This window comes from Syngnathus floridae, chromosome 17 (assembly GCF_059516105.1).
Source record: "Syngnathus floridae isolate MCC-2025c chromosome 17, RoL_Sflo_1.0, whole genome shotgun sequence".
In the NCBI taxonomy this organism is placed as follows: domain Eukaryota; kingdom Metazoa; phylum Chordata; class Actinopteri; order Syngnathiformes; family Syngnathidae; genus Syngnathus; species Syngnathus floridae.
This window is the reverse complement of record NC_142429.1, coordinates 9784177-9808396: the sequence shown is the minus strand read 5'-3', so window position 1 is coordinate 9808396 and position 24220 is coordinate 9784177. Positions and strand designations below refer to the sequence as shown.

At 41.1% G+C, this 24220-nt stretch overlaps 4 protein-coding genes across 5 annotated transcripts; 2 read left to right on the top strand and 2 right to left on the bottom strand.

Moving 5' to 3' along the window:
- Nucleotides 1-610: 610 nt before the first annotated feature.
- Nucleotides 611-3014, bottom strand: bglap (bone gamma-carboxyglutamate protein). Its single transcript, XM_088358551.1, has 4 exons — nt 1923-3014; nt 1381-1701; nt 1099-1180; nt 611-975 (listed from the first exon to the last, which is right to left on the bottom strand). The coding sequence occupies exons 1-4, from the start codon at nt 1978-1980 to the stop codon at nt 873-875; spliced, it is 564 nt and encodes a 187-aa protein (XP_088214677.1). The 5' UTR covers nt 1981-3014; the 3' UTR covers nt 611-872.
- Nucleotides 3015-3147: 133 nt separating this feature from the next.
- mgp (matrix Gla protein) lies at nt 3148-24216 on the bottom strand. Of its 2 annotated transcripts, none has more exons than XM_088358553.1 (5): nt 23960-24216; nt 4167-4278; nt 4063-4092; nt 3822-3924; nt 3148-3727 (listed from the first exon to the last, which is right to left on the bottom strand). In XM_088358553.1, exons 2-5 carry the CDS (start codon nt 4255-4257, stop codon nt 3538-3540), a joined length of 414 nt encoding a protein of 137 aa, XP_088214679.1. In that variant the 5' UTR covers nt 4258-4278; nt 23960-24216; the 3' UTR covers nt 3148-3537. The 2 variants fall into 2 exon arrangements, with proteins under 2 accessions (XP_088214679.1, XP_088214678.1); XM_088358552.1 differs by lacking the exon at nt 23960-24216 and adding an exon at nt 5307-5445.
- pde6hb (phosphodiesterase 6H, cGMP-specific, cone, gamma, paralog b) lies at nt 17553-19172 on the top strand. The gene is made up of 3 exons (XM_088358304.1): nt 17553-17715; nt 18215-18363; nt 18495-19172. Exons 1-3 carry the CDS (start codon nt 17647-17649, stop codon nt 18610-18612), a joined length of 336 nt encoding a protein of 111 aa, XP_088214430.1. The 5' UTR covers nt 17553-17646; the 3' UTR covers nt 18613-19172.
- LOC148384369 (G protein-coupled receptor family C group 5 member D) lies at nt 19573-23384 on the top strand. Its single transcript, XM_088358303.1, has 4 exons — nt 19573-20168; nt 21176-22328; nt 22641-22696; nt 22892-23384. The coding sequence occupies exons 2-4, from the start codon at nt 21218-21220 to the stop codon at nt 22979-22981; spliced, it is 1257 nt and encodes a 418-aa protein (XP_088214429.1). The 5' UTR covers nt 19573-20168; nt 21176-21217; the 3' UTR covers nt 22982-23384.
- Nucleotides 24217-24220: the final 4 nt, after the last annotated feature.

Genomic DNA, 24220 nt, shown 5'->3' with positions numbered 1-24220 from the left:
AAAGATATTCCTGTGTCACCAGCACCTTATAATTAAGTACACCATATTAAATATAAAAGTATATTTGTTGGACTGATTACGCTACAGAGTTTTCTGATTGCAGAATGTCAAAATACGAGATTAAAATAAGCCTTCTCAGTCCAGCAATTGAGAGATTCCTGTTGTTGCAGAGATATTTGGGTGTGCTAAACTAACCCATCTTATGTCCAATTCAACATCTTATAGTTGACATCTTGTGTTTATAATTTAATCCATTAGCATAAGCAACAGACTAGATGCAACACCACAATGCTTTTGTAGTGAAGCCTTCGTGTGTGCATGTTTACCTGCAGGTACTCTGGGTTACTCCCACATTTAAAAAGCATGCATGTTAGGTTCATCAAAAACTCTCAACTGCCCATTGGTTGTTTGTCATGACCCCTCCGATTGGTTGATGACCAGTTCAGGGTGTTACCATTAGACTATATTGATGCGCGTATGTATTTTAAATATACTTTTTTAGAAGGGGGATCATATCTAACAATGGTATGTTACATTGGCAAACACATAGGATGATTTCTGTAACCTTCATTTCTCACACGTGAGGAATAATGACAACACACACATTTTGATTTTCATTATTTTTACTTATTCATCACACTACTCTACAGGCTGAAAGAGGTGATAGAATCATAGTACAGAATTGGAAAAAAAAATCTCATGGCAGTGCTATCCCCCCCAGCACTGCTCCACAATTTGATTAAAACATTTTTGGAACTTTTTTTTCCTCATGTTACTTAGGTAGAAAATGGGGGATAACATGGGTGCTAATAAAATGTAATGTAAAGTTATTTATGTCATGATGGCGACTTGAGTCAATTGTGGTTTGACATCTAATAAGGGATTGGTCCGTAGTAAGCGTTGTAGGCAGCGACGACTCCATCGGTATCCATCATTTGGTCGCAAGACACGTTGGACTCGCAGACTTCTCTCAGGCTGATTGAAGATATAGAAAATATACGCTATTCCAACATAGTCATTCCCCAAAGCTGCTTTGTCAAGCTATGTGTATGTGACTTTTCTAAGCCACCAATGCAAGTAGTGAGTATGATACTGTACCTCTCAACCTGGGTCAGGGTTAGCTCCACAGCTGGTCTTCTGGGTGGCACCACAGCAGCGGCCTGTGACCTGTCCATGAAAACTGCGGCACACCAAGCATATTTAAGCCAAAACTTTCCATATTGACAATCATGAAAAGACCTACTGAGCAAACAAACCAAATCATCATAAGACACTTCATCAATTACAGTGGAAAATAGTTTTCATTTGATGTTAAGATTCGTAGACACAAATAATGTCATCAAACAGCTATGAGACTAAAATGTGACCTTATGACCTTACCATGATGGCGGTAATTGTCACCGTTGTTGTAGCCATTACGGTCGCCGTTATCGTAGCGTCCGTTGTCACGTCCGTTGTCGTAGCGTCCGTTGTCACGTCCGTTGTCGTAGCGTCCGTTGTCGCGTCCGTTGTCGCCTCCGTTGTTGTAGCGACCGTTGTCACGTCCGTTGTCGTAGCGTCCGTTGTCACGTCCGTTGTCGTAACGTCCGTTGTCACGTCCGTTGTCGTGTCCGTTGTCGTAGCGGACGTTGTAATTACGGCGGTGGTCATCACGTTCGTGACGGTCTTCGTCGCGGTCATCACCATTGGAATCCATGGAGTCTGTGTAAAATACAAAACAAAATAATCCAGTCAAGCAAGATTAAAAAACAATTAGGTAGTAAGAAATAAATAAGAAAACGAATGAAAGGTTAATTAAAGACAAGATTTTGTCAAAGTGATATGCTTGGCCTAAAGTTTCTTTGTCAATGCTGATCTTCTGTAAAAAATGTCACAATACCTGTTAGATAATCAAAGACCAAACCTATATTTGTATTTCTTACCTGATGACAGACAGGCAAGAGCCAAGGAGGCAAAAACCAGGATGGCCAAAGTCTTCATCTTGAGTGTCAGGCAATGAGAAGGCTTGAAGATGGGAATGGCTCTGTTCTTCTATCTGCAAATGTATATACCAACAACTCGAATTTATAGACGTGGCGCTCACGATATGATTGGTTAGGGAATCATGTATCACACACACACACGCACAAACTCCAAATAGAAAAAAAAACATTAACTCTCACATAACTCTCCTGTTATGCCCCTGCAGGAAGAAGAAAACATTTCACCCACCCCCCAAATCACCTCAGTGACTACAAATAGTATCATTTGTCTATTAAATTGGAATATTCTAATTTATTCTATCCTAATTAACATGTTCCCTGGGGTCAACATGTGACCCCCGGTGCAGCATCGAGTACCCCAAGAGGGCCCCGCCCAACTATTTGAGAAGCCCTCCTCTAAATTAAGGCAAACATGAAATCTAACTGGATTAATTTGGATATTAGGTTTTTCCAAACACTATTTTCCTTCTTCTGAGTTTTTGTATCGCATATTTCTTGGTCCCAAAATGCTTGATGGGAATTTTTGTTTCTGTAAAATCATAATATGAGATTGCTGCAGAATTCTAATCTGCAGGATTGCGTTTAATTTCAGTGAAGACTTTGATGACGTGTCAGTGCGGTGATGCCTTAAGAGAATCTTCGGCCATATCGGATAGACTTGCTGCACTGTACTTAGAGGTCACATCAAAAGGCCCTTGGCACAAATAAAACCCAAGTTGTTGCATAATTCTTTAAATTTCAGTCTATGCAACTTATTATTAACTTACATCATTGGGCTGTAAAATCAGCAATGTGATTCTGAAGTCCAAGTCACTACCCCTTGCTAGTTACGTAATCTGGATGTAAAAACTCCAATTGCTTATTCTCTTTTGCTATTCTTGACAATCCCGCTTCTATTTGGATTAGATTCTGTATTGGTCTTGCTGAAATAACAGGATGTAATTTTCACCGTCTAGGTCAATGTTGGTCCTGGGCTATATTTTGGTGAATGACTTCAACTTCCTTTCAGTTCCATTTTGGGACATCTTGATTGGATCATTTGTGGGAGTCCAGAATACAAATTCATTAAAAGCTTTTTAGGCTTTGTGGTTGTATGTTATAGCAATAATCTGTCGCAGTCCTTTTATACTCCAATGAAAAGGCCAAAAGAAGATGAAGACGTGCATAAAATAAAATATTTTTATTTTCTCACTGACAGCAGAGCTGCGGGTGGATCATGAATAGTGATGATGTGCGGTTAAAGGAGTAAATGGTTAATATATATATATATTAGGAGCAAAACATGAACGCGCACATCTTAAGACGGGAAGATGTGATTGTTGGAGAAAGCCGTTCTTGCTCCACTTATACAAACAATGAAGCGTGAATAATGATGGGTTGTCATGTACGGGGGGGAATTCATCATAAAAATAATGACCACATCCAGAAGAGGCCATCATTATAATTTAAATCATATATAATAAGTCCCTGTTGAAATGTGTTTGTTGGAAACCGAATGTCGTGGAGATTTTTGCATTGGTTGGTTGACTGTTATTTGTGCACGGGGGGGGGGTGTTTAATATCGACGAGCTGAAGATGGTCTCCTCTGCTGTGAAACGCGGCTCCCAATACTCGGCTCTGGAACGCGGGTCCCAAAGTATCTCCGATAGGCCACCTGGTAACCATGGTGATAGGCGAAGTAGCGGCAGGGAGAGTAATCCTCGCAGGTCTCCGCACGTCTCTCTGCAGGAGTCTTTACCCTCCGACTGAGGAGAGAGGCGTTGCGGGTTATTTTTATTTTTTTTCCAAGTCTTTCCTTCCTGCTTTAATGACTGCCACTGATCTTAATGTGCTCGTTACCTCATAAAGTAACTGTTGTAACCGTTTCCTCTGGGTAAATTGTATACGGTGTGTCTCTGTGGCGTGATGAAGGAATTGGCTCGTCTCGGAGCCACAAACACATCTGAAACCACGAGGTTTGTCATTTAAGGTAAAAATAACATTTCACTCAAGTCGGACAAGCTTTGGAAGTAACATTTTGAATTCATTTCCAGCACGAGTGAAATGCAACTGATTTTTAAGCCTCTGAGCATTGATTTACCTTCACTGGATTCTGTGCTTTCATTGGAGTCTATTAGAAAAGACATGGGACAATATTAATTATAAATTCTTAGTGGATATACGGTGAAGAGGTGAGTATCGTACCTGAATTTGACCGGGCAGTTCTCCTTCCGTCAAGAGAGACACACAGTGAGAGCAGAGCACAGAGTGCAAGAAGTTGAAGAAGGCTCCTCATCTTTGGGACTCTTGTCTTGGCCTGGAACATAGGAAAATGTTATTTACGGGGGTCAGAATCTTTTCCAATTGCTTTTTTTTTAACCAGTAATCGATTTGATCTGACTTCAGAGCGTCCCTCAAAAACTTCTGCCAGTGTATCTGCATTCTATAGCACGCATCATATATAAACTTCTTTTCCCACGCAGTTGAAATGTCTAAATGGCATAAATATAACCTAAGTTGTATTTATAAAAACCAGGCTGAAAACCCTCAAAGCAAGAGCCAATCCACAAGAAGGGTTTTGGAGTTCAAAATTCTATTTGTGAGGAAGAACCATAAAACAGCACTTGGTGTTTATCGCCGCCACTACCAACTGGAGGAGAAATAGATTATGGTAATAAAAAAAAAAAAAGTTTGCACACACACACACAGTCATCGTGTACAGTCGATTTGTCCGTCAAGGAGTTTCAGTGAAATCTGCAGTTCCTGTACGAAGAAAATTATTTGTGTGTTTCTTCTTTTTTTCCCTGTATTCTCATGCAGGAGCTTTTCCTCCCTCCTTCTCTGGGATTTGGATAAGCTTCAGCAGCCTCCCCTTTTTCACTGTCAATAGATGCTTTCATGATAGTGAGCACACCCACCCACCCACGGGATGGTTACACACACTCCGAATGTTTATAACACCAACCCCTCAAGCATATCTTGGCCTCACTTAAAAAGCCACAGTGGGCACAGAAACAGCAAAGTCTGCAGGCCAAGGTTGAAAAAGACACCACATGTTTGCGCATGTGTGTTTGGAATTGCTGACAACGGTGTTTGCGGAATTTAACAGTCATTTAATTCTTCACAGGTGAATTTCGGGTTCCATAAAAGTCTGCTTGTAGTTCAAATGTGTCCACCTCAATGGAAAATTGAAACTCATTTTGCAATATTACAAAATGCGGAGCAGAAATGGATTTTCTTGATATAAAAAGTCAACAAAAACAAAGAAATACCAAAACAGCAAGAAAAATATTAGTCACAAATAAGACCGGGAATTAATTCAAATATATTCTGTAATGTACTCACCTTGGATTAAGTATGGAGAGGCGATATCAGTCTATTTTTCCTGAGGAATAATTCCTAATTCCTCAGAGCAAGTCTTATATACTTACCTCTCCTCCCTCCACCCTTTCACTTCACCCACCGACTCCCTCCCCAATTGCCCTCTCTCCTCCCTCCTCATATGTATCAACCCTCTTTTTTTTTTTCCATCATTTATTCAGACCAGAGTATTAGCTCACTCGCTCCCCAACTCCCATAATTCACCAGTACAGTTGGGAAGAAAAACACTCAGAGGGGGAAGAAAAAAAATAGAAGCAGGTTAGAATGAAGGCCGGCCTGGCGAGAAGAACATTAAACCTGGCTCATCGCAGGTATATGATAATATTCGCTCGACAGCACGACAGCAAATTATACTCGTCACCACTCACTCCACTTTTAGGCCCCGTAATTCACATGTGGGAAGGCATGGGCAGCAATTTTTGATGATGGAGTGATTCAGAAAGCAAGCCACCAAAGATCTACTTGGAGGTGGGTGGGGGGGGATTTTGGAAAAGTTCCTTTACATTCATGAAGGAACGATGTGTTCTCATACTGGCACTGATGTCTGTGATTGTCAATAAACCACAAACGTCACTTCGTTTTGGAAAAAAAAAGATCTCACTGATTTATTGCTTATTTGTGAACATGTCGGAGGTGTCAAAACGTTTCTGCGGTAGCTTCACAGCCAAGTGCACCAACATCTCAACGGTCCAATTACGCTGAGGTCGATGCAGGAGTTAAGATTATGGTGTATATCTGAGAGTTATGTAACGCCAAATCACATTTGGCTCGAGGAGAATCGCTGAGCCAGAGCCGAGCGCTGCCAACAGTAAACAAACGAGAATAGGAGACCCAGGCCATGCCAAGGAGACGCAGACGGCCAGATCAACATTAGGATGGAGATAAAGGTTGCAGAATTTATGAGGAGGGGCTCCGATCGAGATGATTTTGGATCGCTCGAGTTGTGTTTTGACTCATATGTTGACTCTGGAATCACTGAGTTGATCATTGCCCAGTCAAAATATCGAATATCCAAGTTCAACTCTTCTGAGGGGAAAAGGGCAAGTACTGAGAATCGATCGAAGTTTTCATAATAATAATGAAAAATAAATAAATAAATAAATAAAATAATAAAATAAGTTTGCCAATTATGTCGCCCTCAGTGACGTTTAAAAAAAAATATCTTATACAAGCAATAACAACATCTAAGTTTCCTATGCCATATTAAAGGCTGGGCCCATTTAATTCAATTAGTTAGCGTCAGTTTAAGTTTTGATTTAAAAGCATAGGCGTGGGTTGATTGATTGTTTAGAGCCAAGCGACAGTCAGATTAATGAGAATTAATCAACTGGAAATAATGGGAGGTGGCCTCCACACCCACGCATGACTAACAGTACACAATTGTAAAAAAAACAAAAACACATCTATTTTTATTGGAATTATGTCATGACTTTTTCAGAATTTTGTGCTGTTTGTTTGCTGTGGTTTCTTTTTCCATTGCAGTTTGTTATTTTGTCGGATTATGTAAAAACAAACTTTTTTTCTTCTTCTTAATTCTCCAGTGAATAATGCATTGCTCTAGATGACACCAAGTGTGAACAAGACGAGGAGTATAGAAAACGTATGTTTGTGCATGCAACTTTTTCTCCATATATTTTTATTTTGATGGAACCTTAAAACAAGTCAATAGATGCCAAGCCAGGAGGCCTGCAGCTTCTCGTGGTTGCACCCCTTCAAGGCCTCACACCTGGCCTCCAGCAATAAGCCACAGCTTGCACCCACACAGTCAACTGGGCAGATTCGGAGCAGAGCCGTCCGTTTCAAGTGTGTTCCTCAGACATTTCCGTTCCTTGCAAACCGTCTGGGCATCCCTCTGAGCCCGCCCACTGCCTCGTCTGGCCTTCAAAGCCGCTTCAGTGTTCGCTAGCCTCGTTGCCACCTCACAGTCATCCTACAGAGTTTGGCTGTTGGAGCACAGGCTGCTTTCCAAATCTTTATCACGATCACTGGCTGGGACTCTTATCTTCTTATGCTGTCTACCAGAGTGTTCCTGAACTTTCCACTCTGCCCACGTTCCAGTTTTTACGTAATCCGGATGATCTCAAGCAAGCATAAGCATTCATATTAATTTACTGCTACTCTTTCGGCTAATTGTTTAAATCATTGCCGATTTAATACTTTTACATTCTGCAAGAAGAGCAAAGGTGAGCTTATGGTTAGCGAGCAGAAAGGTGGTCACCACCCACAACGGCGCAAACACCCTTTTTAAATTGCTCACAGCACAACATATTAGGGCATATTTTGCTAATGTCTGTAAAAACAGAGAGACATCATCCAACTTGTCTGGGCTGGCTTGTTTCCTCAGGTGGCCAAGCAGGTGAACCTCAAAGTGCTTGGCTGGTTCAAGCAAACACAAAAATTACGCAACAGTTGCTATGTATGGAGACATTTTGGCCTGCTATTTTTACCACTTATTTTTTTAAATGTTCTTTGCAGGTATTCACCCAAAAAAAAAAAAAAAAAGAATTCAAAAACACTGAAAAAAGTGAGTGACTCAGATAGCCGATGAAAATAAGTGGTGATGTCATCATGTTGCCTGAGCGCGCCAGTTCATAGCATGATGGAAGTTCCGGGCCAGACTGGATGAAGGACAGACGTTACGCACCACTGTCCGCCTTTGGGAGCCTTTTGGTGGTTGCGTTGTCTCACGGCTGTAAATATTGCCGGCTGTATGTCAACATCAACATGTTGTATTTGACTTGTCTTATTTTCGTTTAATGCAATGCAATTATATATCTATATTGTAGCTGGGAGTTATAAAATATATAAAAAGTATGTATATGTGTTACTCAATTATCTGGAAAGTTTATCTTCATTAGAATTGCTGAGAAGGTGAGGTAAAAAAGAGCGTTTGCGCCGTTGTGGGCGTGAACACACGTGCATTGTAATAATTAGATTATTCATTGGTGAATTAAACAGTGCTGTGCTGTTATGATGTCAGACTATACTTTATAAGTATTTAAAAATATGGAGGTTTTTTGTTGCAGGCTTCATTTACACATCAAGAATTAGCTTTTGAAAATATGACGAATATTTAATTGACTCCACTAAGACTAATATATGATTTAGCTTCTGCTTTCTCTTTGAAAAAAGGGAGTTTTTTCATCACTAATGTTGCCAAGAGCTTGCTCATCCATTTATGTGTCGCTAAAATTGGGTGTAGTGGTCTACGGTTTGAACGGTTCAAAAGATAAGTTGTTTTATTTGGGGAAAAAACAAGGAGGAAAAACCCTGCGTTGTCAGAAATGATTTAAAATGTTTGCGCTCATCAATACCGCAATCACCGTCCCCAATTTGCAGACTTTGTGTTCCACTCAAGGCTGCCAAAGATACGTACTGAGGTTGTCTAACACCTCGTAGTCGCAAATCTTTCAAATTGTCAAGTGGAGTGCCGGGGGGGGGGGGGGGGGGGGGGGGGGGGGGGACGAGGCAGCTGCTTGGATGCTTCCCTGTCGCTTCTAACCTTGTAAACAAACTCTTGCAGCCAACCTCTTGCAGAAATAGGCCATCACATAAAAAAAACATATAATCCCAGTTAGGAAATAGATTGCACTCACACAAAAGAATCGTATAAGGATGAATTTGGAGTTATTCTTTTATGAGGTTTCACAAGATTGAGTGTGTGGGATCCAGATGGATGTCGAACATATAACCCTAAAATTGTTCACATTGTGTGACTTGGAAGTGTTTTTTTTAATTTTTTTTTATTGACTTCCTTGTGCATGAATCCACAATGCCACAAGTGCTAGATTGTTCTTTTCACACTTTGCCCTAATTTGAAGGTCCCACCAGGACATTTAACACGTCTTCAAAGTGTCAATCAAGGTTATTTCAGAAAAAAATGCAGTGCCTCTCAATGTATACAATTTGATCTAAATAAAAATAATTAGTAGTTAAGATCAAATTCTGTTAGAATAATTTTAAATAAATACAAATATTTTAGAGAAGAAAAATCAAATTCCAATCGATTTTGGTGGAGATATAGTGCAATAAAAATGAGTGATATTGCATCAAAACGTTTTATTTTCCACCATGCCAAAGTGCAGTTGCAAAAGAAAATGTTTTCAAACTACATTTTGAAATACCAAAATACACAGGGCATTAAAAATTCATAAATTCAAACTGTCTTGCTGACGTTTTGCATAATAAACCCTTTCTTTGTCTTAAAAACATACTTGTTTTTGTTTGCTTTTCTGAGGCCATTCCAGGACAAAGGAAACCCTAAAATATCACTGGCTAAAATTAAACGAAGAATTTCACACAAAGTATATTGTTTACCATCGAAAACGCTGCATGTCAAATGAGTAAAGTGTCTCTCTGCAGAAGTCGGGATGGATCGGCTGCGGCTCACCCTTGACCCTCCCGAGGACAACATTGACGTTGGGACATGCGTGTGTACGTGAGAATGTTTGCCGTCCTGTTGCCGCATAGCTTAGCTGAAAATTCACAGAACTGCACCATCCAAGTTTTTTTTCCTATTTTTTTGTGGTACCTTCTATTTACCTTGGTGCCTGACTTCTCTTCTGTACGGCCAACTCTAACAACGTGAGCTGCAGCATACGCGAGGCTGCACCCACCTAGCCGGCTCGGAATGTCACACACGCTTGTAAACATTCACAAAGTACAGCATCAGAAATCATTCATAAACAAACGGCCACAGACTGCGGCGTAGGTGCCAGGTAGGGAGGGGGGCACAATACTTTTGGGCCGATTACACAATTGGTACACAAATATTGTAGTTATTTGGGGGACATTGGAAGTATAGTAATTGACTCAGCTGACTTGAATGCAGCGGTGGAGCAACACATGTAAACAGATAATGTAGCACTTTGGCGTCAGTTTCAGTCACCAGCAGGGGGCGACACTGCATAACATGTTTGCCTCATTGGGTGTCTGAAAACTAGGGGATTATTCTTAATCCTTAATTAAAATACCTTTTGACTCGACTTCCACTTTAAGATTAAGGTTTACTTCAAGAGACTACAATATTTTTTTATTCACAAACCATGAAAACCTTTTGAGGGCATTTTTATACTCAATATACTTGCACAATAAAAGTTATATTTTCTTCTAAAAAATTTATATTTACACCATATATCATATTGATTAGCCACATTTTATTGAAGTCCAAAAAAATGGAGATGTGCTAACTGTAGAAAAAAATTCTTTCGCCATCCCAAAGTCTGAAAATTCAATTATTAAATGAAAGTGCGTTTCAACACTTTCTCGTATATTCATGAGGCCTAAAATCACTCGCGTGGTCCGTGTTTTATGTGATACTTAGGTGCATTATATTTTGGAGGACTTCCCTCGCAAACTTTTTTTTCTTCCTCCATCTTTCTATAATCTTATTGTTTGCTTATCCCAAATCTGCAAGCAAACGATGCAGTTGCTGCGCTCCTTTTGTCTTGGCTATGCATCACTGCTCATTATCCGCCATTTTGGACTGGACATCACATGCTTTTGGTAAACTAAACTTAAACCTACAGTGCGGCTTTGAGCTGACTCGGCACAGCCAGATAAGGAATCAAAGTAGGTCGTTAAGTTTGAATGGGAAAAAAAAACCCACGTTTGAAACAATGTGAGCCAAACTTAATTTGTAATTCTGGTCTTAGGATACAATTTATGCTCTGCCACTCAAATTTCCACTTGTCACTCTGTTTGATGACTTGTTCTGGATCGGGATCATCAAGTCTATTGCTTTGCCTTGAACTATCGTTTTGAAACGTCTTCTCGCTCAGTCTTTTTCATATTGTGGTTGTCAAAAGCGGTGGCGGTAATCACAGATTTGCTGGCCGCTAACACAACAGGCTAAGCGCATGGACTGCAGCTGACCGATGACACGCAGGCAAGGCAGGCAGGCAGGCAACGAGCGACACGAGGCCCTGACACCTGCAAACGCATTTACACAAATGCACACATGCTTTACAAGACTGTTCAAGAACTTTATATTGCCGTACGTTCATCTGCTGAGGTCTAACCCAAACCGCCGCTTGCAAAATGCCAGCTAACCCTTAACTGTGCATACCAGACAGCTCGGAATAAAATGAGCGGTTTTTGTGGGGGAGTGTGTGGGGATGTGTGGGGGTGTAGGATGGCTTTTCTTGTTCTAAACCAGTCTAAACTGAGTCTTGCTACTAAAATAAAGAGATTTACACGACAGTGACCGGGCCGCTGAATTTTATTATGTCTTGGATTTTGGCGTTTATGTTCATGCGTGACCTTGATGAGGACAAGTGCGATAGAAAATGCATAGAATGTATGTTGACGATTTGCATGCTGTGAATGACGACACGTCATCGGGACTCCAATTTTTTTTTTCCCTCAGACCACTTTGAACTCGTCCAACTTTATTAGACATGCTAAAAATAATCAAGCAGGCAATTATAAATCTGATATTTTAGCTATTTTTTTATTTAAGTATTTATTAATTAATTTATTTTTATTTTTTTTTAGTTAAAATTGAACACCTGTTAAAGGTGATAAGGGCATTTTGGGATTCTTTATGATTTTGGGGTGGACCGCAGCCCTTTATCCTATTACAATACATCCGCCCCTGGCGGCTAGAATATAGACTGCAACATGTATCGAATAATTGTTTGTCCTTATGTGCTCTGGGATTGACCGGTGACCAATCCAGAATGGACTCCACCTTTCACCCAAATTCAACTGTGGATCTATTGTGAAATCTTCATCATTCTTTTTTTCCTCCTTGGCCTTTAAATGCCTAGAATTGTACAGATATGTTGCGCAGAAACAATTGTCTCAGGTTTTACCAGTAAATCCCATTTCTGTGAATCCATCCATCCATCCATCCATTTTCTGAACCGCCCGAATCAAGTGGTGCAGACAAGTGGAAGTCCACACCACCAGCTCCCAAAACCACATTTGATATTCCTAGCTGCCTGCGGCACAATGTTTGCACGATGTTCAAGTGTCATCAAGTGCATGGCAGTGTGGAAGCCCCACTGACGTGTCCTCTTTTGCCCCCACCGCCACAGACTTGGACTTAGAAACTGGTCTAGGAAAGCCTGCCTACTAGGCCACACTGTGACGCTAATCTGCCACCTGCTGGTGATAAACCATAGTCAAATTTTGGGGAATTTTTGGAAATATAAATACTGTTTATTGTATTACAAATTTATTTATTTATTTATTGCTTGAATTAAATACATCAGATGAGGACATTATTTGTTTTAATTATTATTATTTTTTTTTTTAATCAATTTTTTTTAGCACAGTGACCTTCATATTTTGCACACTTTATAACATTCCAACAATTATCTCCAAGAAAGCAATCTCTTCATGGATGGATGCTTTCTGAAGACTCTTGAGCACACACTGAGTGCTGCGAGTGTGGATGAGAGTCTCACTGCTGACTGCGTTTCTATCTGGAGCTTTCCTGACCTCTTGCTGACTGCCTGAGAGCTGCCAGCCAGGACTCGTAATGAGATATTTGCTCCGACAGACGGGGCAAAATGGGCAGCAGTGCAAAGTGCTATTACCTCATCTTCCATTGCTCTTTTCTCTGCTCACTTGTAAAGATTGAATTTCCTTTGCTTGATATCTGCTCTGTATTGCTCATTCCCTTTTTTTCTTTCGTCATCTTTTTCCTAGTCACCCTCCAATCTCCCTCACTCTCTCAGAATTTGCTCGGCCACTGTGTTGCTTTAAATGACACCAGCGGGAATGGGAATATTGAAATTGCAGCTAGGTCCCACGTGCGACTGGGAAGTGATTGTCTTCATTTCCAAAAACTCTTGCATGGCCTGCTGCTATCACGACTATATCTGGATAGAAAAGAAACAAAGTCATCCCAATAGCCCAATTTGGACTTTGCAGGAATTCACTGTATATATCAGTGCTAAAAGTGTTTCATTTATTTACATTTAAAAACTAAACTCACAAATGTCCCCACAAATGAGCTCCTGCTCTCTCGCGCTGCGTGATGGTGTTTATAGCCTGGAGTCACAACATTACATTAGATGTGCAATCATTGGCTTCTGGGGCTTTAGTGGCTGCTTGAGTATTGTGTTACGTAGTAATGAGTACATTACGACTAATGGGAACTCGCACGCGCGCCAAAAGAGCAAAACAAACCCTGCTGCTGCAGTAATGCCCTAAAAATAGCAAAATGGAAGGGACAGAGTGAATAATAGAAAGAAAGGTGACCGCTTCCTTCCACGGACGCCTCAAAGTCATCCCCAAAGCTGAAAATGTTCCTCAGTGGGACCTCTGCAAAGCCTCTGAGCACTTGTCACAGCGAATAACCTTTTGCTTACTCACTTCTCCCCTCTAACTCGACTTGCTCGCTTTCTTTAATCCCCTCTCGCTTTCTCCACTGCCTCCGTGCGCCATTAATCCATTCTTTATCTGCAGCGTTCCCATTTTTCTTTTCCCCTTCGGCTGCCTCGATGTGGGCTTGCTGTGTCGTGGAATGATTCGCAAGCAATGTTGATGTGATTTACATATTCACCGGACTCGGAAAAAACTTTAAAACTATCCGCATGCTGGAAAATGAATTAAACATACTTTTTTTATACTGGTTGCCCACATTGGGCTCAGGTAAATTAATAAATTGGTCATGTTTTGGCTGACTCACTAAGCCGCGCCCCTCAAAGGCTGAAAAAAAAAAAATCTAATTCAAATGCTAATTCCTGTTGTCTCACATGGACGTTTTTTTAATAATGCATGAATAAATGCAGACCATTTGATGCATTGGAAATTGTAGTCCGAATGTTGTGGCTTGTTTGTTTATGTCATCACTGGCCTCCACTAATTGCAGTCAAGTGTGTTTCCATTGCTTTGGTGCCAGTTGAAGCAAGTTCCTCCTCCGCACTGCTGTTTTTTTTTTTTTTCCTCATGACAAATGTCATGCTCCCTGATTTAGGAATATCCAATTAGTCTCCCCCTCTGAGATGAGAACGCTCGCCACTCCAATCTAGTAAGAGCGCTTGGTTAATTCTAATGGGATCCAAAACCTAGATTACAGTTCCCACACACTACTCAGAACATAATTTGTGTACAGCACAGTTTGTTCCAAAAATGATCCATTTACTACAAGAATGAAGCAACTGACAATTAAAAAAAGCCAAAATGTTTGAATTATTTACTTTTTTATCTTTGTAGTGAATGCTAGAGTGAAGAATATTTCTAACCTGTGCATTCTGAAACACAGTAATGTATGCATTCATGAATATATTCAAACAGCGAATGACATACGACAAGAAAAAAATATGCACATAATATAATTCAGCTCAGAATGGGAAAGTAGCTACAGACCTGGAGGAAGGTTCTCATTTTATTTTTTTCCACTTGGATGCAGTTAAGACTTGACCTGAGATAATTTATCCCCCCCCCAAAAAAAAAAACAGTTTGATAGCTTGAACTAAAACTTGATATTTTTTACACAGTAATAATTTATTCAGGAGATTAAAAAGGGTGATTTCGGGAGGGATCATAAATTATTTTATTTGAATAATTTAGCAAAAGCAACATGGATTTTTACCCCCAAGGAAAAGACACCTTAAATTCAAAATGCATAATTTTGCTTTTTAATGGATTGCACATAAAACAATAGTGTCTTGATTTCACGTTAAATAATCTAAATGTATAAATTGCCTTGCCTGAATAAATACATTCTCTAAATCAGCTTTTCATGGAATGCTAATTTTGCCACATAGTTGACAGAGCAAACATTGACGCAACAAAGGCCACTAAGGTCTTAACAGTAGTGGAAAATGTTTGACGAGCCACTCATGACGACAACACAATGAGATTCAGGGCAATCCCAGGCTCCGTAAAACTCTTACATCACTCTGACACACAAAGGAAAAAGCACAACTTCCAAATGTAAACCTAACTGAGCCCTTACAATGGTTAAGAAATCTTATTAAGTGATTTAACACAGAAGGTGTTGTGAAAGCAAAAGTAGCCGCACCAAATCAATGCATAGATGTCCTGAAATTAATTATTATCAACTGCATATTAAGCAAATTTGGAAATTTTTATAATAGATTCAACCCAAAAAGACATTACAATAATTGAATGTTCAAGCTGAACTGATAAAACATTGTGCACTTGGCAGAGCAGCAAAGAAATTCCTAATTTGTTTCTTTCAGTAAGAAAAAAAAATCCAAATTGCATTTCAATAATTGATGTGATTGAATTTAAAGGTGAGTATGCGCTGAACATGTACAAAAAAGCTTTATGTCCTCAGGCAAGGATTTTGGCTGGCATTTTAATATCTCGTTTGTATGCAAATGCAAAGACAACAATGGTCTGTTTATGAATAATATATTGTCGTGCAGAATGGCCACAACGTGGGATATTACAGAAAAAATTGACGGCGGTGTAATAATATGAAAGGTCGACGTGGTACTTGATAAGCACTCATGGGCCTATTTTTTATTTATTTTTTTAAATTAGGTACAATCAATACAACAAAGCCCAGTACAAGCAGAATAATAAAAAGCTTGACAAATTCAGGCATAATTTGTTGACTGGGTTCCTGTATAGTGCTTTTTGTATTGCATTCAAGGAGGCCAAGAAATTTTGAAACAAGGTTGCATGACGCTAAACGAACTCTCTCAAGTGTCCAGCGCAATAATTCAAACTCAGAGCAGACAGTCTGAGCTCTTGAGCTCTTTGCTCCAGATGGCTCCAAGACCACCTTCTTGTTTGTCTAAGTAGGTTTCAAGGAAGCAAAGCGTTGGATGCAAGTACCTAACCATAAGCTTGATATCATGTAAAGGAAATTATAAACATGTGCCTGTGTAAGAGTCCAGCATTCTATAAATACTATGAGATTATGCGTGTTTATCATCAAATGTTTTGTGGTAAAATCCAAGACTTTCATGTCTGAGAGAGTTAGTCATTTCAAAATATTTATGTGCCATAAAATGAGAGTCCGGTACTTCAGATGCACCATAATATGTTCACACACCATTAAAAGGCAAGCATTTTTTTTTTTAAGGCGTCAGTCGGAACCTCAGTGCATTCCACAGATAAAATGTTTGTTTGCGTTCACACACTCATATTGAGAAACTTCTTGAATGAACATTCTGTACTTGTTGTTCAGAGCTGACCGGGACTTCTTGCTGCCTCACACATAGACATAATAAAAAAAATAAGATCCCGCAAGTAATCAATAAATAAAAAATAAATAAATAACAAATTTAAAAAAAAAAAAAACATGAAAAAACAGACCAGGGTAGGTCCTCTTGTGCTATTTTCCTGTTGCCAGGCGCCCGCGTTAATCTAGCGGTAATTAAAAGTATTAGCGTGTTTGTGCGACTGACCTATTGACCTACAACAGAGACCCCGACACGGCATATATGATTAATAGTCACCAAATACAGTATTAAAACATGAACTACAGTATTTATTATTTCCTATCGCCACTAACTAAGCATCCACACAATTTCAAATTTAATATTTCTTTATGCAGGATAAGTATATTTGCATTCCCTGTGTCTACTAGATATGAAGAAGTGGTGCTTCCTGGCTCCTGACCTTTAGAATGAAGATCCAGTTAGCACATGTCGAGGCGTGTGCTAGTGTTAAAGAGGGCAATGCTTTCCGCTCTGCGCCCTACATGAAGATAAAGAGGCTTAGCCATTGTCTTGGCCTCGTTTGGGAGCAGACAACCAGGTAAAAAAAATAAAAAATATCTAAAAATGTAAGTCCAGAGTTTTTTTTTTTTTGACAGCATATTTTCCTCTATGAACATACACGGGTAATATGTTTCGATAATTCCCTCAACATTGTCCATACGGTATAAATATTGATATTTTAATTTGAAAAGTCAAACTATTTATTCGAGTTGTCACACAAAAATATAACTTCCACTAAAGACGTCAGAAACGTCAATGTGTCTTTTAATTAGATTGTTGTGTTGTTATGAAGTCAATTAAGCGTAAACCCAAATATTTCTTCACATGTGGAAGGTCAGAAATGAACAACAACAAGCACATGGGAGCTCATCCGAGCACATGGGAGCTCAATCGAACACATGGAGCAGAAACGCGACCAGAAGCTTCTTCTCCCCCACCTCCTCTCCATAAATCTCTTGTCAAGCGCACTGAGGTTTTAGAAGGATCAACCTGATGGAATCCTTCCAGATTGACCTCTGACTTGTGTATGCACACAGCAAGGCCCGAGGGAGTGCCGCAGGAGATAAAATGACCTTAGGGGACCACGTGACTGGAAAGAAGTGTCTGAAGGGATTAGTGATGAAGATATAAAAGCACGGCGCCGATAGCAAATGTCACAGACAGAAGCAGGAGAAGGAGGAGGAGAGATCAGTGGTGGCCTCTTGGGATATTTCCAACAGGTGAGGACTAACAATGATGCTTTTGAACTTGCTCAACCTAGATTGGTACAATTTGTAATATATATATCGTTTAATTGGTAGCGATAATTTAGCAAGGCAAACATGGAATAGGATTGACCTGAGCAACAGATGGCTCTTCAATCACTCCATCTTCACATCATCTAGAAGCTGAAGTGACTCGTGTGTGTGCTGTGTTACATAACCAATAAAAAGGGATTTAACACTGCAATCATAAATGAATCCAAATTATCATATGTTGACGTGAAATCGTAAATTGTGCGGTTAACGAAGCGGACGGTCTGCATCCTTGTTATCGAGGAAGGGCAATTAGTTTGCAGTGGATCAAAAGGGGGGATTAGAGCAAATCTGGTAGTTTAAACCCATCTGCATAATCTGTGCAGATTAGTGCAGAGACGCTAACAGGATTATTAGCAGCAGGGCAGCAGGCAGAAAGAGAAGAAGCCACGAGACCTGATCTTTTGATTTTTTTTTTTTTTAGAGAACAATGAACGGCGGCCCACCGGCAGGAAGCGCCCTGGCCCCTGGCGGAAACACTGGCCCAACTACACCCAAGAAAGGCCCGCCCAAATTCAAGCAGAGGCAAACTCGTACATTCAAGAGCAAGGCCCCCAAACCAGGCCAGAAGGGGTAAATACAAAATTCATTCCATCTTGCCCTTTAACTCATTCATTCACTGCCAACTTGACGTCTATCGACTGAGTTAAAGTTAAATACAACAGAAAGAGAAGCATTCCCGCTAACGTGTCCCTCATTTGCAGCTTCGGTGACGACATCCCCGGCATGGAGGGTCTCGGCACAGACATCACAGTCGTGTGCCCATGGGAAGCCTTTGGCGACATGGAGCTCAGCGACTTGGCCAAATACGGCATCATTTAAAGCCGCTCTCTTCCCTCCCTCCGTCGCTTCTCGGCTCGGCTCGTCGGGATAAGGCGGCCGGGCGTCCCCCTTAATGCCCTTCTCGTCATCTACCTCCGGCCTCGCTCCACTGAGTGGAGAGGGAGCTTAATCATGCTCTTATTCATTTTTTTATATATGATTATACATATCATACTGTTTACAGTATATAATACGCTTGAAAGATTGACGAGAACATTTCACGCTCCCTTTTCCGATCTGATCTTCCATGTATTACAGCGGCCCACCCACCCCAACCCTTGCCAAAGAACCCGAAGAAAAACTAGCTTGATTTGCTTCTAGCGGTTGAATCGAATGTAAATACTTTGTAACGTATCTCCTGTGGTTCCCTTTTTTTATTCCTTTGCTATTGCTGCGTTGTGCGACTTCACTGTAACCATCATGGAGAGTATGCAGGACGCTGTAGCGGTGAACATTGCAATGCACCTTCAGATGTTCTCTTCCTTCCGCTATAGAGACGATCAACACTGCAAGTGAACTACTTGTCCGAATAGTTGCATTAAATTGCTTTCTTTACACAACTCACTATGTTCTTTTCTTGTTATTTATAGAGCACTTTAAAACAATTACTGGTGCATACAAAGTGGAGCAAATATACTACAACACAGGAAAAAAAGTCTTATACTAAGTAAAGAAAATATATATACCTAAATATATATAAATATAAAAAATAATGTACTATAAATAAATATGAATATAAAACATAAATGCCCCCCAAAGCCTCAGTCTGCGTCATGTCTTTTCAAGGTCTTAACTGTAATTAATCACTAAAACAACATGGCAACTTCAGTGAGTAATCAAAAGCAAACTTTCCCACATTTGCGTTGCTATGGTTACGTTTGCTTTTCAAAATAAAGCTCAGCCCTCCGGATCAAAGAACTCAACTGTTTTGGGAACGCGTCAGGAAAAAGAGCGACACAATAAAGGGATGATAAAAATAGAAGTCGTAAATAGTTAGAAACAACCCCAAAAGCTATTTACGGTGTTACACGCTAGTTCTGTATACGATTGAACGAATTTGGATGAAGCTAGGATTGACGAGGACACACCCGCTAACATCCCGACTTGTCTTAACACGAGTTAAAAGCTTACGTATGGGCTTGCCCGAAAAGAACAGCTCTCATTTATTGACACAGCAGAGACCCTCCAGCTAATTTCATCACTCTCAGCTATTGTTGCTGTCGTGACAGCGTAACCATGGCGACAACTCAGTCCCCCCTGTCCCCGCTCTTTGGTCAGGTCGAGAGCAGAATCATGCTTGTGGAATTCCACTTGGTCTAGAGAGAGCGCAGTTATCGGCAAGCATGATTCAAATTCCTGTGGGGGAGCAGGAAAACTAGGGAGGAGTAAACTCTCCCTTTGTGTGTGTGTGTCGTTCAGGTGTGTGAACCCCACCTATAGAAGGTAGGAAAGTGTGAGAAGGGATGCAGGAGACGTCCACGTGGCTACACATCGAGTCCATCCATGCATCAGCGGTGAGTGTCGCGACAAAACTGAGTCTGTGCTAAGGATTTGTGGTAAGTGCCAGTTTTGCTATTTCAGCATAAATTGAAATTCAAATATACAATTCCGTATATACGGATAATCATCTTTGATCAACACATCATAAACATTTGTTGAGGTCGGACTTGGCGATGATGTTTGTGTGTTTTTACCGTGGTTACTAACAAACATATGTGAATGGTCGTTTGTCCACGTGTGGCCTGGGATTGACTGGCGACCATTTTGGGGGGGTTTACTGACCCCCCAAATGTGGTCAGACGCTATAAAAAAATCGATTTTTTTCATTAACTTGGATTCAACCCATCCCATTTTCTTTTTCACAATCCAAAAAAAAAACAATGGCCTGATCAAACTGGTTCATATCAATCCACCGTTGATGCAAATAAAGACATTATTTAAATATGCCAATGAAACAATGGCTGCCTTATGTGCCAGCGGGAAGTGATACTCCTCTACCGACTTATCTTTCACTGCACTGCAAAACAAATTTCATTGACTCACCCCGCTGTCTCATTTTGGAGGCGAGTCAATAGAGTTCGTTTTCCGTTCTCACACGAAACGGGCGTAATCCCGTGTCGTGGCCCTCGCTCAAACCTCTTTTCCTTGTTCGGACATGTTTATGTTTTCTTTCCACTCAACTGTCAAGTCGTCTACCGCGCCAAGTCGGCGTGATGACAATGAGACACACCTCTTTGTGAATCAATAAATGAATCGATTGGACAGCGCACGATTAATTCAAAGCGGGAGCGGCTCATTTGGTGCCCCAAAGGTCAATGACATCACGCTTTAACGACTTTGATGTGGGAGAAACCCATCAAACGCCTTTGGGAATGAACAAGGAGGAGATTGCGAGCTGGGCTTTCTTGAGTTTAGAGGCTTTTTTCTTTTCCTTCAAGTTCTGAGCTGTTGCTTTGGATTGAGTTAATTGAAAAAAGGAAAAAAGAAAAACGCAATAGTTGCTGATGTAAATACACTGAGCGGCCATTTTGTCTCAACAACGTTTGTTTTTCACATATTCAAGGACACATAAGGAGGAACCAAATTCCTGGTGTGCACTTCCAAAATGAGTCCAGCCTTTTCACCTGAAGATCACAAGTTGGCCTTTCCACTCCTCTTCCTCCTCCACATCCCTTTCACATGTTCATCTCAGTCATCGGCAACAAGCAACATCATCAATGGGAGTTCTTCGGCAAACTCCACCAAGGCTATTCCGGGCTGCCGCCCAGGACTAGAACCTGCCTATAGGTACTTGTGTGACCGCAGAGCCATGTGGGGCATCATTCTGGAGACCCTGGCCTCTGCCGGCTTCCTCTTCAGTATGTTCCTCCTGCTGGGCCTCCATATCTGGTCCCTGTGGATTTGCATCTCCTTACGGCAGCAACGCAGCCACATAGGAGGAACGGTGGCCTGCATGTCCATGTTCTTGTTGGCCACTGGTGGCATCTTTGCCATCACCTTCCCCTTCATCATCCAGCTCGGCCCTGAGACGTGCCCCACCAGGCTCTTCCTGTTCGGCGTCTTCTTCGCCTTGGCCTTCTCCTGCTTGCTGGCTCGCGGCCTCGCTCTCCTGGGCTTTGCGGCCCCTCGAGGTTGGGGCGAGCCCGCCATGGCTTTGGGTCTTTTCATCGTGCAGGTGATCATCGCCACAGAGTGGCTCATACTGGTCTTGGTGCGGGATGAGAAGCCGTGCGAGTACAGCCAGGATGAGTTTGTCATGCTGCAGATCTACGTCCTGTGCCTCCTGGCCATCGGCGTGATCCTCTCCTTGCACTTCTTGTGTCGGTCCTGCTTCACGTACAGCTACACCTACGCCGGCGCCGTCCACCAGCAGAGCCGGCAACAGGCCGTGCTCCTCTTCCTCACGCTCTTGCTCTCCGCCGCCATCTGGGTGGTGTGGATCGTAATGCTCACCAGAGGGAACGTCAAGCTGAAACGTCGGCCGCAGTGGGATGACCCGGTGCTGGCCGTGGCACTGGTCGCCAACGGATGGGTGTTGTTGATTGGACACGGCTTGTCGCAAGTTGCCTTCCTGTGCAGGGGGGAGGCCAAATCCAAAGAGGTGCCTCTGAGCTTTGCCGGCTGGACCAGCCCCAGCGCTGACATCCCGGGATTGAACAGTCCGAAGGCGGGAGCAGAAAACGGAAGCTTCGAGAACGATCCGGAAAACCGAAGAGGTGAGACCATTCCACCGCTTCCACTTAACCACAATGGAATTGAATACGGATGGGCCAAGTAACAATATCAGACTGGCCTTATTTCAAGGTATCGGGTGCTCTCCGATACCAGTCACCGATACTTAAAACAATCTGACATTGAGTGTATCCTTTTTGCCTCTAGTTGGCGCTACACTGTGGTAATCGTCATGTGTGTCAGAAATAATTAGCTTTAATTATTAAAAATATGCTGCAGTATAATGAGCATTTCTACAATCTCAGCTATCACGTTTAAGTGAGTAACAAATGACAGTATGACGTTTCTCCCTTCAGGCAGGCGACACGATTCGAAACTGCGATCGCCCTACGAGTCGGGATTCTCTATGACCGTGAGTAATGAACTGTCAGGATTAACCATCTCGTATTTAATTGCACGCTGTGACCTTTCCTTTGTTAAGTCACACTGTATGCTTCCTGACAGCATAGTTTATCAAGAGTGTTACCGCAATTGAATTGAGGTTGTGTGTGTGCACGTGTGTGTGTGTGTGTGTGTGTGTGTGTGTGTGTGTGTGTGTGCTTTGCAGGACATTGACCCCAATAAAGACTATAGCATCCCTCGCCCTCAGACCACCAACTACGGAGAGCCATATGATGAATATTACGGACGAATTTAAATTCTGCACATGAACACAAATGAATGCTGCTTGACTTGGGAGAAGAAAAAAAAAAGACTTCATATATTGCTTAATTGTAAATACAGTGTGATGATTTTTTTTCAATTAAAATATATACTAGTAAGACAGTTTAGGGATGTCGTACGAGTATATAAAGGTACTAATAATACTGTAAATAATTCTGTCATTGCTTGTCATGATTCAAGAAGCTATTGCAAACGCATATTGTGCTGAGCTGTCAATCAGAGGACATTAGCAAAGCAATAGCTGGAAGAGCAGGCAAGGACATGGTTAGATTCCTCAGCCACCATCCATCATCATATTCAAAGTTCCGCTAGAGTTTCTGGGCGCATAAATGTATAGAGATGTTCTTGTTGTCAATAAATGTTTCTTAATATATAAAGTTGCTTTCTTTTCCTTAAAAATCAAACAAATCTAAACAAACCGTGCAGATGGTACACAAACAGCCAACTACTTTCTCAAACAACCTTAACTCATGCAACAGGATGTCATTTTGCAGTCAAACCACCAGGGGGCATTATTTACACACAACAAGGACTCAGGGGCGATAACAGTCAATCTCAAAGTGGTGATAAAAAAAAAAATGTCCGTATGGTGCAGGAAAAGCAACAACACTATAAAATATGCTCAACATATTGCATTCTATCGATTTTACATTTTAATAACCTCACAGCAACACCAGACAAAATAATGACCTTGTCTGACGGTTACTTGACTCAAAGCTGATATATATGAACAAAAAAATTGCAATTAATGAAAAATATTTTGGGTTAGTGCATAAAAATACACATTCAAAGATGACCTACAAGACCGCTGAACAGCAAACCAACATTAAGTGCGGAACATTTAATTAGAGCACAAAAATCTAGACACTTAAAAATTTTAATATTAAACCACCATACGTTTTTTTTCTGCATTAATACTCAAATCACAAAATGAATAAATTAGCTCACTCACTCAGTTCAGGGCTTTAAGTTTGGTCCTGGATTCATCTCCTCCGCAAGGCGAGTCCGCCACAACAGTTGCTTGTCCAATTAAGCCACCATAGCATTGAACTATTAGGCGTTGAATATATCCAGCTTTTTGGTTTGAGGGAGGCACAAATTTACAAAATCCTTACGCACTTCAAACGAATTACCAACGCTGTGGAAGGAAAAAAATACACTATTACGGACTTCTAGTTTTGACGTTGTGTCGGCCATGACACTATCTTCTTCA

Bases quoted from the DNA above. Each gene is read 5' to 3' on its own strand.
- bglap (XM_088358551.1), bottom strand. From the start codon at position 1,980: ATGAAGACTTTGGCCATCCTGGTTTTTGCCTCCTTGGCTCTTGCCTGT. The intron at 1,702-1,922 runs GTAAGAAATACA...TATTTTACACAG, and splicing joins TCTTGCCTGTCTGTCATCAG to ACTCCATGGATTCCAATGGT. The intron at 976-1,098 runs GTACAGTATCAT...ATCTTCAATCAG, and splicing joins ACCCTGACCCAGGTTGAGAG to CCTGAGAGAAGTCTGCGAGT.
- pde6hb (XM_088358304.1), top strand. From the start codon at position 17,647: ATGTCACAGACAGAAGCAGGAGAAGGAGGAGGAGAGATCAGTGGTGGC. The intron at 17,716-18,214 runs GTGAGGACTAAC...TTTTTTTTTTAG, and splicing joins TCTTGGGATATTTCCAACAG to AGAACAATGAACGGCGGCCC. The intron at 18,364-18,494 runs GTAAATACAAAA...CCTCATTTGCAG, and splicing joins CCCAAACCAGGCCAGAAGGG to CTTCGGTGACGACATCCCCG.
- mgp (XM_088358553.1), bottom strand. From the start codon at position 4,257: ATGAGGAGCCTTCTTCAACTTCTTGCACTCTGTGCTCTGCTCTCACTG. The intron at 4,093-4,166 runs GTACGATACTCA...CTTTTCTAATAG, and splicing joins AACTGCCCGGTCAAATTCAG to ACTCCAATGAAAGCACAGAA. The intron at 3,728-3,821 runs GTAACGAGCACA...CTCTCTCCTCAG, and splicing joins TACAACAGTTACTTTATGAG to TCGGAGGGTAAAGACTCCTG.
- LOC148384369 (XM_088358303.1), top strand. From the start codon at position 21,218: ATGAGTCCAGCCTTTTCACCTGAAGATCACAAGTTGGCCTTTCCACTC. The intron at 22,329-22,640 runs GTGAGACCATTC...TTCTCCCTTCAG, and splicing joins CGATCCGGAAAACCGAAGAG to GCAGGCGACACGATTCGAAA. The intron at 22,697-22,891 runs GTGAGTAATGAA...TGTGCTTTGCAG, and splicing joins AGTCGGGATTCTCTATGACC to GACATTGACCCCAATAAAGA.